General features: G+C 31.4%; 1 protein-coding gene and 1 long non-coding RNA gene across 2 annotated transcripts; one reads left to right on the top strand and one right to left on the bottom strand.

The window, feature by feature from the left end:
- Positions 1-566: 566 nt before the first annotated feature.
- Positions 567-7,808, top strand: LOC110416699 (uncharacterized). The gene is made up of 2 exons (XR_002445240.2): positions 567-6,703; positions 6,791-7,808. It is a non-coding gene; the product is annotated as an uncharacterized LOC110416699 (long non-coding RNA).
- A 2,988-nt stretch (positions 7,809-10,796) lies between these two features.
- UMAMIT22 (nodulin MtN21 /EamA-like transporter family protein) lies at positions 10,797-12,346 on the bottom strand. The gene is made up of 3 exons (XM_021429411.2): positions 12,192-12,346; positions 11,537-11,688; positions 10,797-11,296 (listed from the first exon to the last, which is right to left on the bottom strand). Exons 1-3 carry the CDS (start codon positions 12,282-12,284, stop codon positions 11,155-11,157), a joined length of 387 nt encoding a protein of 128 aa, XP_021285086.1. The 5' UTR covers positions 12,285-12,346; the 3' UTR covers positions 10,797-11,154.
- Positions 12,347-12,432: the final 86 nt, after the last annotated feature.

Consider the following 12,432-nt stretch of genomic DNA (forward strand, 5'->3'; position numbering starts at 1 on the left):
TCATTTTGGATTTTCTTCTGCTCGAGGGTTTGTTTTTAATTTTTGTTGATTTGTTAAAATTGTATACACTTTTGGTGAAATTTTAATTTTTATAAATAGAATTACAAAGATACATATCACATTAGATCAAGAAATTAATAAATTAATGTACGCTAAATTGATTTGTGATAATGTTTTATTTCTATTTGTGAAGTTTAAATATTTTATTATCGATATATAAAATAATATTTTATTTGATAAAATTGATAACAGTTCAAAATTTCAAACCAATCCTAACAAGTCAAACAATCCAACAAATAGTAGCCCAAGCAGGTTAGGCAGTCTAGATAGGCCAAACAACAAGCCTAGCCACGTAATGTAATCTAAATTGAACTTTTGAATTTGATTATGTATATTTAGATTTAGATTATATTAGATTAAGATTAGGCTTTAGATTTACTTTGAATAATCTTTTAAAATTAAATCTCTCATCATTATCCTCATCTTGTAACCTAATCTTATCTAATAAGGGAGAGCTATCAACCTATAAATATCCATATTTCCTTTCATTTGTAACAAACCTCCCAAAGAAATACAAAGCATTTTATTTCTCAAAAGCTCTCTTTCTTCTTCTTTTCTTTTACTTCTACTATTTTGTGGGTTTTAAGGCTTATTTAAACTTTATTTTCAGAGTTTAAGGTTGTACGAGGTTAGATTTAAGTTTTAGCACGTGACAATTGATATCAAAGCCAAGGAAAAGAGATGATATCGACGAAGGATCAACCTGCACCAGAGTTGCAGTAAGTTGAGTGACATGATGTCCACTCTTGAAGGTCGAGTAGCTAGAATAGAGTTAGTTGTGGGAGAAACAATGGACAGGCTTGAGGAATTGGTGGCCAACATAGAGGATTTAAGTCTAAAGACAACGAGCTTCGTGGAGGATTGTAGTCAACCCTCAATAAATCGATGGAGATGTAGAGCCATTGAGATTCAATATGAGAGAAGTTGATGTGTGCGTCAAATACATATATATAATGGGAGATCAAATACCTAATTAGTCTAATTTAGCCTAGATTTAGGATTAGATTTAGGTATTTTTAGTTATTTTATTAGTTTAGTTTAATTTATATTTAAATATCTATTTTTTGTTAATAATGTTAGTTTTATGTTATTTATATTCATTTTTATGTTTTTGTAAGAGTAGGATAAAAAATATTTCAATTGGTGAAGAAAGGTGCGTAATAGACTGATACTCTATTTGCATATATTTTGGTTTTTCAAGTACATCTCCCACTATAGAAGTCCATGTGACATGATTTTTTAACCATTAGAAAGCTAAGAGGAGGGGCTACAACTTTGATGTTTTCCTTTTTGTTCAATTCGAATGAAAAGGTGATCAAAATCTTTATTGAAGTGAAAGTACTATGCCAGAATTGTTTTCAAAGGATTTGAATTGTTTATTCCAATTTCTTCTTACTGCTTTTAATTGCCTAATCACCAATTAAAATGATTTAAGAATCTAAAAAAACTTGGGAAAGGGAGTTTAGTGTAGACTAAAATTGAGATAGCATATAATCATATTAATTGATTTGCGTATAGGACAAGAATATATCTGTAGGCCATATATAGCCAAATTGGAGCTTGAACTTAATGAGTCTATTTTAATTTTGATTCACATAGGGATATAATGTTTTGAATAAAATAGATATTTTTATTTGACAAGTTGGGAAACCTTTATAAATAATTAAAGACTTTAGGTTAGCAATTTAACCTATTGAAATAAGTTGAGGATGAGAGTTAAGATTGAGATGATCCTATTGAAATAAGTTGAGGATGAGAGTTAAGATTGAGATGAAGTGTGAGAGATATTGTAATCCTAAGTTTGTTTGATTTGCTTTTTACCCAATTATCTTATTGCTTTAATTTTTAATTAAATTAGTTTTAGTTGAGTAATTTTTAGTTTAATTAGAATTCAGATTTTAATTATTTGAATAAAACTAAATTATTTTAATTTTAGTACTTAGTAAAATTTATATCAATTCTTTGTAGGATCGATACTCTGCTTACTTATATACTATCTATTCAATATGTATACTTGCGTAGTAGAATTTTAACTGACAAGGTTTTTATGCTGTTGTTAAGGAATTGTTTTCTAGAATATTTACTAATACTAATACCAAGCAAATTTAGTCTTAATTCAAATTTTTTTATTTTCAAGTGCTTTTGGTTGAGGTGGTGACTTGTTATAACTATTAGTGGCCATCTAAACAATTTGTGCTTAGGATGGTTGCTAGTGATTATGAATTGGCTATCAGTGTTTTGACTGCACAAGTAGATGCTTTGTCTCAAAAAATTAACAATTGGAATGTTAATATTTTTCAAAGTCCTTTTGTGACATATGAACTTGTGGAGATGGGCATTCAAATTATTGTTGTCTGACCTATTATGAATCAATGCAATTTAATGGAAACTTCAATGGGCAGCAAAACAATTCATACTCCAATAGTTACAACTCAAGGTGCAACCATCCAAATTTTTCTTAGAGTAATGATCGAGGTCTTACATATTCATCACAACTTGTTTTCCATAATGGTTTTCAGTCACAAGCTAAATCTTTTATCCCTGAAAGGAAGCCTACCTTAGAAGATGTTCTCATGCAATACATGGCAAAGAATGATGCCATCATTCAGAGTCAAGTAGTTTTATTGAGAAATCTTTAGACTCATGTGAGACAACTTATTAATGACATCAACAATAGGCCTCAAGAAACTTTACCAAATGGCATTGAGCTTAATCCCAAAAAAGAAGAATATGGTAAACATCTAGGTGAGGTAAATGGCAAGAATGTGGTAGATCATGGAGATAAATTAAATCAAGAGAATACCTTCAATAAACAAGTTCAAGATGAAGTTAAGCGAGAATAGGAAGTATCTACACCACCACAAGTCAAGCCATATGTGCCTTCTATTCCTTTTTTGGATATAATTGATGAGTTATCTAAGTAGGCTGTTGATATGGAAAATCCAAAGAAACTCATGGTAGCTTGTTTGTTTCAAGATGCAAAAACCAAGGACCAGAATAAAGAACTTACAAATGTTGCATACGTTTTGAAGGCTACACCAACAGAACATTATTCAAAAAGAACTCAATTCGAGAAGCTGGATAAAAATTAGCTTATTCCACCACCTTAGGTTGAGCAAGTACCAAATCTTGAGTTAAAGTCACTACAACTTCATATTAGGAGGAGGCTACTATCATACCTTAAACTTTTTCCATGCGAACTTAAACTTCCTTAAAGGGTTAATGAAGACTTCAACCAAAGTCAAGCTAATGACTATAAAGAAGTGCTTATCGGGAGGCAACCCAACTTGTATCTTTTTGGATTTAGTTATTATTTTAGTTACTTTTTATTTTTCTATGTAAGTAAGTAGTTATAAACTCTCCTAGCTTGTTTTGTTGTGTATGTAGATTTGGAAAGCATGAAGATGAGGAGAAAGAAAATTAAAGCTTTCAAGGCACTGCCACAATTGATAAGGGACTTTAATTTTCTTATTTTTTTAGCTTTTTACACTGATGACAATGTGCAATTTAAGTTTGGGGGAGGGTTTTATTGCTATTAATTCTTGTGATGTTTTTAGGTTAGTTTATTTTCATAATTTTTTTTTGTTTTCAGGATTTATTTTACGAATGCTTGAGATGAAAATTGCCTATGCCATGATATTACCAATCGTAGGATGATATTTTGATTATCTTGCTATTTTGATTCTTTGTTTGATATAAACATGAATTGTGTGATTGTGATATTCTTTTGTTGGTTTCATTGTAGAATGCGATTTCCAATAATTTGTATATTAAATCTTTTAATTAGAATTATCACGTGATTTAGAGGAAATTTATGTTGATAAAAAGTATAGTGAAGTCAAGGATTCTAGAATTTGTTTGAATCTCTCTCAAGACAAAATTCTAGATAACACTTAGGATAGGACATGATTTAAGCCATCTTTGGACTGTTTGATCCTTTCAAGCTAACCTTGTTAAACTTTTATCCCTAGTATACCGCTTTGAGTTTAATTTTCCCTTTCTTTGTTTAACCACATGATAATAAGTTTAGCCTTAAAACAAAATTTCAATTTTGTGACCCTCACTCTTAAGCATGTATATTGTTTTAGAAAATATAGATTGAGCTAAATGTTGAAAAAGAAAGAAAGGCAGAGTTGCTAAAAAAAATTCAAAAATTGTTAGAATTCAGCTCACTACCTACAATAAAAAAAATAAGTTTGAGGGTGTGGAATTGTGATGAAAAAACAAAAAAGAAGAGAAAAAGAAGTGTTGAATAAAAAGAAAAAAGAATTGATGAAAATGGTGTACTTGGTAAAGAAAAATAAAGCTCTATAGGTCCTAAAATAATTATGTGCTTTGGGTGATATTGAGTCACATTATATCCTTTATCATACATAGACCCTAACCTTACATTATGAGCTTAATAAAGGCCTATTGATCTTTAAATAAGTGTTAGTCTACATTAGTGGAGAGAGAGATGAAAAGCAAACCTATGGAATTCTAACACTTAGCAAAATTTTGCATTGGCATAATCTCATCTAGATTGTATGATGCTCTTTGTAAAAAGATCATTTACACACACCTAAATATTGTGAAATCCATTTGAGAATGAACTTACAGTTGAATTGAGCATGAATTTAATGATTATCTATGTTTCACCTTGAGTCAAATTTGTGGGATAATTTTTGAGAAAAAAATGGGGAATTCATGCCTTGGTGAATTGTATCTCTAGGTAGTTGTTTTGATTTTAGTTCTTCCTCTTTGCTTAAGGACAAACAAAGATTGAAGTTTGGGGGTATTTGATGTGCGCATCAAATACATATATTTAATGAGAGATTAAATACCTAATTAGTCTAAGTTAGACTAAATTTAGGATCTGATTAGGTGTTTTTAGTTAATTTATTAGTTTAATTTAATTTATGTTTTAAATGTTTATTTTAAGTTAATAATGTTAGTTTTATGTTATTTATATTTATTTTTATATTTTGTAGGAGTAGGATCAAAAATTATTTCAATTGGTGAAAAATGGTGCTTAATGGACAGGTGCTTTGTTTATATATGTTTCTATTTTTCAAGAATATCTCCCACTAAAATATTCCAAATGGCATGATTTTTAGACCATTAGAAAGTTAAAAGGCAAGGCTACAACTTTTATATTTACTACTTTGCCAATTTTGATCGGAAGGTAGTCGAAATTTTTGTCAAAGTAAAAGTACTGCACTAGAAGAACAAAATTGAAAGCCGTGGTGCTCACTTATTTTCCAAAAATAACAAGCTTATAAGATTTTGGAATCAAGGACTTTTAAAGGCTATTTAAAGGATCTTTTTCAGAGGTTTCTAGGAGGAGGCAGCAAACAATTTCTCTGGAGAAAAAGAGCCAAAAATAAAGCAAAAAAGCAAGAGCATTTGAGGGAGAATCAAGATCACAAAACTTGAACTATTAGCTTTCTCTCTCTACTTTTTTGTTTTTCTTATTTTCTTTGACTTGGATTAATGGCTATTTTCCTTTGGATGAAGTTTTTATTAAATATTATGAAGTAAACTATTTTTCTAGGATTGCAATTGAACTCGCTTTTAATATGAATTTTTACTCTCTATCTTGCATATTTTCAATGGATTTGAATTGTTTATTTCAATTTGTTATTAATTCTTTTAATTGCCTAATCACCAATTAAATTGATTTAAGAACCTAAACAAACTTGAGAAAGGGAGTTTAGTGTAGACTAAAATTGGGATAGCATATGATCATATTAATTGATTTGTGTATAGGATAGGAATATACTTATATGTCATATGCAGCCAAATTAGAGCCTGAACTTAATGAGCTTACTTTTAATTTTAATTCACATAGGGATATAGTATTTTGATTCAAATAAATATTTTTATAAGACGAGTCGAGAGACCCTTATAAATAATTGATGACTCTAGATTAGCAATTTAACCTATTGAAATAAGTTGAGGAAGAGAGTTAAAATTTAGATGAAGTGTGAGGGATATTGTAATCCTAAACTTGTTTGATTTGCTTTTTACTCAATTATCTTGTTGCTTTAATTTTTAATAGAACTAGTTTTAGTTGAGTAATTTTTAGTTTAATTAGAATTCATATTTTAATTATTTGAATAAAACTAAATTGTTCTAATTTTACTGTAAAATTTTAAATCAATTCTTTATGGAATCGATACTCTAGTTGCTTATGTACTATCTATTTGATACGTATACGTGTGTAGTAGAATTTTAATTGACAAGAGTTGGTTGAGTTGCTATGGTATGAAGTATAAGGGCTTAGAGACAAGATCATCACACTAATGGCAACCACAGGAGGTGGTGTGCCAGCTACTCAATGGGGGACTTGTTTGAAGGTGCCCATGTCTAAGGAATTTCAAAGCAAGAGAGAAGCCAAAGAGATGGGCAATTTCCTATGGAGCTTGGAGTAATACTTTAAGGCCATGGCATCATGGAGGATGCTTTACAGATTAATTTTGCATCCATGTATTTGGTGGACATCAACTTGCTATGGTGGAGACATAGATGCAATAAGAAGCTTAGAGGAGCAATTATCAACACTTGAGTGGAGTTCTAAAGGGAGTTCCAAAAGCAATTCTACCCTAAGTATGCAAATAATGAGTCACATGGCAAATTCAAAAGGCTTTCCCAAAAAAGTGAGGTAAGAGAATATGTTAAGCAATTCTTTGAATTATTTTTACAAATTAACGTTCTCAATGAAAGAGAGGCATTCTTTTTTTTTTTATAGATGGGCTCAAACCATAGGCCAAGTTGGAACTCCAAACGAAAAGTGTGCAAAATGTCACAAAGGCTATGACTGTGGTGGAATCATTGGTGGATTTGCACAAACCTAACAGTAGGCCTTTTTTTTCAAGCCCAAGAAAACAAGCAGTGATAGTTAGAGGAAAATGTTGACAAAAAATCGCCACACCATCGAACTAAGGCAATCTCCAAATGAAAGGGCAAGGAAAGGAAACCTCTCAAATGTTTCTTGTGTAAGGAACCACACTTGACAAAGGACTACCCCATGCGTAAAAAGCTTGTAGCCATCATGATGGACAAAGAGGATCCAAGCAATGGAAGTGGCAACCAGCGTGTAGAGGACTCAATGAGCGATCACACCCAGAGGGCCTAGTATTGCATAAAGAAAAAGAGAAAGACTAGTGCAGTAACAAGGAATGCCATCATCCACAACTAGAGGAGCCTAGGAACGCACTGAGATTAGGCAGCATCATGTTGCACCTAGGGGAGCAACAAACAATAGCAGAATGTTGTATGGTTTGAGAGGGACCAAGATTAGTGGTGACGAGACTACCACAAACAAGGCTTAAGAAGCTCAAGACATAGGCATAAAATTGTCAAGACCAACCAAGCACTCATGAGACCAACAGGCCGAGGCAAAGAAAGATTGGTCCACAACAAGTGCTCAAGGAGACAATGCATTCCAAAGAAGTATGCGTAAGCCAAAAGTGCACAAAATGAGGTCGTTTGAGGCAAAGATGTGCGAGAGGAGGACCTCAACGTAACAGTACATCTATTAGCAACGCCCTCGTTGTTGGACTGAGTCAGGGATGATGTCATAGCTTAAAAGTTCAAACTAGTCTAGGTAGGCCATGCAGCCTAAGCAAGCCAAGCAGCCCAAGCAACCTAGGCGACCTAGATTAGCCAGACAACAAGCCTAGCTCACATAGTGTAATTTGATTTGAACTTTTGGATTTGATTATATACATTTAGATTTAGATTATATTATATTAAGATTAGGATTTGGATTTAATTTGAATAATCTCTTCAAATTAAATCTTTTTTCATTATCTCTATCTTATAACTTAATCTTATAACTTAATCTTATTTAACAAGGAAAGGCTATCAACCTATAAATATCCACATTCCCTTTATTGATAACACACCCCCAAAGAAATACAAAGCATTCTATTTCTCAAAAACCCTATCTCTCCTTCCTTTTTTTTTGCTTCTGCTATTTTGTGGGTTTTAAAGCTTACTTAATCTCTATTTCAAAATTTTGGGTCACACAAAATGGGGTTTAAATTCAAACACATGACAATCCCAACTAAGTTTGGAGGCCAGTTTAATTTACAAGGCTTATGTGCCATCCCAGTTTTTTCTCCCATTTTGGATTTTCTTTTACTCGTGGGTTTGTTTTTTATTTTTATTGATTTTTTTTTAATTTGATACACTTTCGGTGAAATTTTAAATTTTATAAATAGAATTAGAGAGACACAGATAACATTAGGTTAAGAAATTAATAAATTAATGTAAACTAAATTGATATGTGATAATATTTTAATTATATTTGTGAAATTTAAAAATTTTATTGTTGATATATAAAATAACATTTTATTTGATGAAATTGATAAGATATATGTGATTGAGAAGTTAGGGCCAGGGGACATCATTCAAAGGTGATGGTTCATCCGACCCTCCTTCTGGTTAGCTCCTTACCACTGGGCTCACTTCCCTTTGAAGAGTTAAAAGTTTGAATTAATCACCTTCTTTAACATCTTCGTCAAGTCAGAATGCTACCTTGTTTAGAGGTAATTCAAAGCCAATGCAACCTAAGTTAAAGAATCTAACTTTCTGTACCTCAGACAAAGAACAAAGGTAATTCAAGCATAATCTGCCAATTAATTATGCTGTAAATAGGACATTTTAGTATCTAAAGCACACACACAATTTCAGGCTATTGAATCTCCTTGAAGATATTGTTCATCTATATCATTAACACTTAATATAAAAATCAATTTTTTTTTTCAGAAAAACAACCAATCAAGAACTCTTGTGACAAGTTAAGCAGGCTACGTACCCTCATCACCACTTTATGAGGAAAAAAAAGTTGCATGAAATTGAAATTAATCTTGTCAAGGTGGATAGCAATGCCAAAAGCAATGTCAAAAGCTAGGGTGCAGATACCTTTACTAAAGCCTTGACTAAAGGCAAGTTCCAAGGCTTTACCAAAATTGGGATTAATTTCCAAAGTTTATAAGAATAAGCAAAAGAAAAAGAAAAAGAATGTTTAGCTTTTGCCTACTGTAGGTAGCAGCTGGATGGTGCTCCAAATTTGGATATCAACAGTTGTGAAAAAGCTAAAGGCTTTAACTTGACAGTTGACATCTCTTTGATTGTGGTAAGATTAGAGTTTGTTCTCTAACCCTTTTTCAATTTCTTCCCAAACATACCAACAAAAGAGTAAGAAAGTGAAAATAAAAATAGATTTTATAATTGAATTTTTTATTATTATTTTCTATATGGTTGGTGGAGTTTAAAAACTCCTCATATTAATAAAATATTAATAAATTAATGTAATATATAAAAAGACAAGTAGTACTATTTCAAGTCCACCCGTGAGACAGTGCGTAGAACAATAGTTTACAAATCTTTCTTTTCTAATATTTTTTTACAGTTGATAGGATATTATGCTTCGTTTGTTATTTAACATCTCAAACCCACACCCGTAAATGGAGATTGCTGTCACTTTGTTCTTTTTCTTTTGCGTCTTTGTGTTATTTAAAAGATCAAATCGTAGTCATATTCATTGATGAATCATCAATGCTTGACTTTAAAATAATGTTGGACAAGCGACCTGCTGAAGTTGGCAGGATCTGCTATAGCATGTAATCAGTGGTACAGAGAGCAGAGAGCCGAGAGAGCAGGAGTTGGTATTTCTAAAGAGTTTAGATGCCTGTGGCAAGTGATGACAGTGGTAAGATGATGTCCAAAATGGCTTTAGTTCCCTTTCATTATTTTCTACTCACATAGAATCCATAACTAGTAATTAATTTTTATAATTGTTGTAAATTTTACATCCTTATTATATAGGTGAATGATGATAATCAATGTATTTAAAATTAATAAATAAAAAAATATAATATTTGAAAAATGTTTTAAATTATTAAAAAAATTTAAATAAATTATTATTTTTTATTATATTTATTAAATTTTTATATTTTTATTTTAAATCAAATAAACTCTTATAATTAAAAAATAATTAATTATTATTAATCAAAATATCATTTATCATTTTATATTCACATTGTGGTAATATGATTTTAATGTGAAAAGGTAAAAAGTGTCACATAATTAGATCATCATATCACATAAACAACATATCACATCATCATATTACATTATCATCTATTATATTATATTAATATGTCACATCAATATTAGGTAATAAAATGAAAAAAAATATTTTGATTAAGTTAACTATTAGTTATAAAAATTTATTTGAATTAAAATAAAAGTGTAAAGATTTATTTGATTTAAAATAAAAATATATTAACTTGATTGAATATAATAAAATAATAAAATTTTATTTAAATTTTTAAAAATAATTTAAGAATTTTTTTTACTAATAAAAGTAATAGAGGGGATCTCAATGCACACAAAAAATCTGAACATGAAAAGAAATATATGGAGAGTAAGACATAGAGATAAAGATAATTACGAAATTGTTTAGACTGAAGGGAGGATAAGTTGAAAAGAAATAAAGTTTAAAGGTTTACTAAAACAACGTTGGGGGTGGGGGCGGGGGCCGGGGGGTTTAAAGTAGAAATCTTTTTTTGAAAGGAAAGAGGTGACACCACCTCACCCTTTCTAATCAAGTACGAGAATTTTTCTTTTTCAAGGAAAGAGCAGACTAGCTATACAAGTTACAAATATGGAGGAAAGTGGAAGCTCACATGTTTCCAATGTATAGAGCGAGCCAATCCTTTTTAAAGCAAACAAGCTGTGTTTTAATGTTCTAAAGTCATATTAATGATGCAACATTGTTGTTCTAGCTGCTATCCCTCAATTGGGGTGATAGTACAATTAATAATAAGATGGCCTGAGCTCATCAATGCTGAGTGGAGTCAAAACTCTGAACATTTTCTTACTAGTATCAATCATCTCTGCTCAAAAGAATGAGCATTTCATACATTGAAGAGATTGTGAAAACCTTACAATTATAGGTTTGGAGTTGGAAAGACGCAGAAGAGAAAGTAAGAGATATGTTTGATGAATCTAGGACGGTGTTATCTTCCTGAGGATTTTCATTGTGGAAAATATCATCATCAAAGGGCAAAAGCCAGTTGCCATATATTACAGTCCCAACAGTCAGTGATGTGTAATGCACTCGAGAACAATTTCTTCTTTAGTATCCGGATGTTGTTCATTTGTTACCCCTTTCCCATCTTCTCTGTTCTTCCCCCACAGCACACTATAAAGACCTCCCACCAGCAGGACAACCCCACCAATACTGCGTCAATGATTTTCAACATATGTGGAACTTTGTCAATTTTCATATGCTGGTAAGCTATTATATCAAATAATTGGAAAATGTCACGTAATGAATGGTCATGAATATATTATTAATGTAATATGCATGGAATTTTTATTTATATTAAATATAAATATTTTTTATATTTTTATGTCGACGTTGTATGTGTGTATGCATATATGTGTGTACAAATTAGAAAAGGAAAGTAATAATATGCACCTTCCCCAGTGAAGGGTTTCCTTCCACAGGAATGCAGAAAAGATGGCTGTTATTACAAGAGCTAGTGGAGTGAAAATTGCTGTGAAAACTGGACCTTTCTTCTCTATAGTCCAGACTTGCAACCAGTATGTGATGCCAGTGACAATTACACCCTGTCATGATCATTTTACAGTCAGCTAAAGACGCTAATAATTAATCTCTATTAGAAGCTCTGTATTTACAGGCTTACACATACGCTGCGTCTCCGGGAGTCCATATTTCCTACTTAGATAAGCACCCATGTTGCAGTGAAAAGTAGTGCAAGTGTTATAGTCACTATAGTTTGATTTGATAGGCTCAACAATTGAAAGGATTGCCATCATTTAGTGCTACAATTTTATTCTGATAGGACTTCTTTTCTAGGACATGCCACTGAAAGTGATTTAGAGAAGAAATGCTAGATTTTTTCTCTAGGCTGCTAAAATGGAAAATAATACTTGGTTTGATGATATTCAATTTATTCCAACGAATTAAGTGAAGCCTTCATATGATTGTTCTAGAGGAAAATTTAATTGCTGTTTTTGGCATAACCTGCTAGTAAAGACTATTTAATTTTAAGGATTTACTGATTATTAACCATATTATCATTTGGTGATAATGGGTGAGATTAACATACGCAATACGCTACAGAGAGAAGATGAACATCCCAGCCAAGCCTCCAGGCTGATGAATTTCTTGCTGCTGCAATGGCCCAAAGAGTAGATTGCATGCAGCTAAAGAAGCATTGCAGAGCAGTGAGGCGTATTTTGGCTGGATATTGTTTGACTATGCGACCCTAAAATTGAAAATAACAAGTAGTCAGGAAAATCATGAAGAAGACGAGGGAAAAAAACATGGGGCAGAAAAGGCATAATGAA

This window comes from Theobroma umbraticum, unplaced genomic scaffold (assembly GCF_002168275.2).
Source record: "Theobroma umbraticum cultivar Fairchild unplaced genomic scaffold, ASM216827v3 scaffold_51.0, whole genome shotgun sequence".
NCBI lineage: Eukaryota > Viridiplantae > Streptophyta > Magnoliopsida > Malvales > Malvaceae > Theobroma > Theobroma umbraticum.

Bases quoted from the DNA above. Each gene is read 5' to 3' on its own strand.
- UMAMIT22 (XM_021429411.2), bottom strand. From the start codon at position 12,284: ATGCAATCTACTCTTTGGGCCATTGCAGCAGCAAGAAATTCATCAGCC. The intron at 11,689-12,191 runs GTATGTTAATCT...TGATCATGACAG, and splicing joins TTCTCTCTGTAGCGTATTGC to GGTGTAATTGTCACTGGCAT. The intron at 11,297-11,536 runs GTGCATATTATT...TCATTGACGCAG, and splicing joins GAAACCCTTCACTGGGGAAG to TATTGGTGGGGTTGTCCTGC.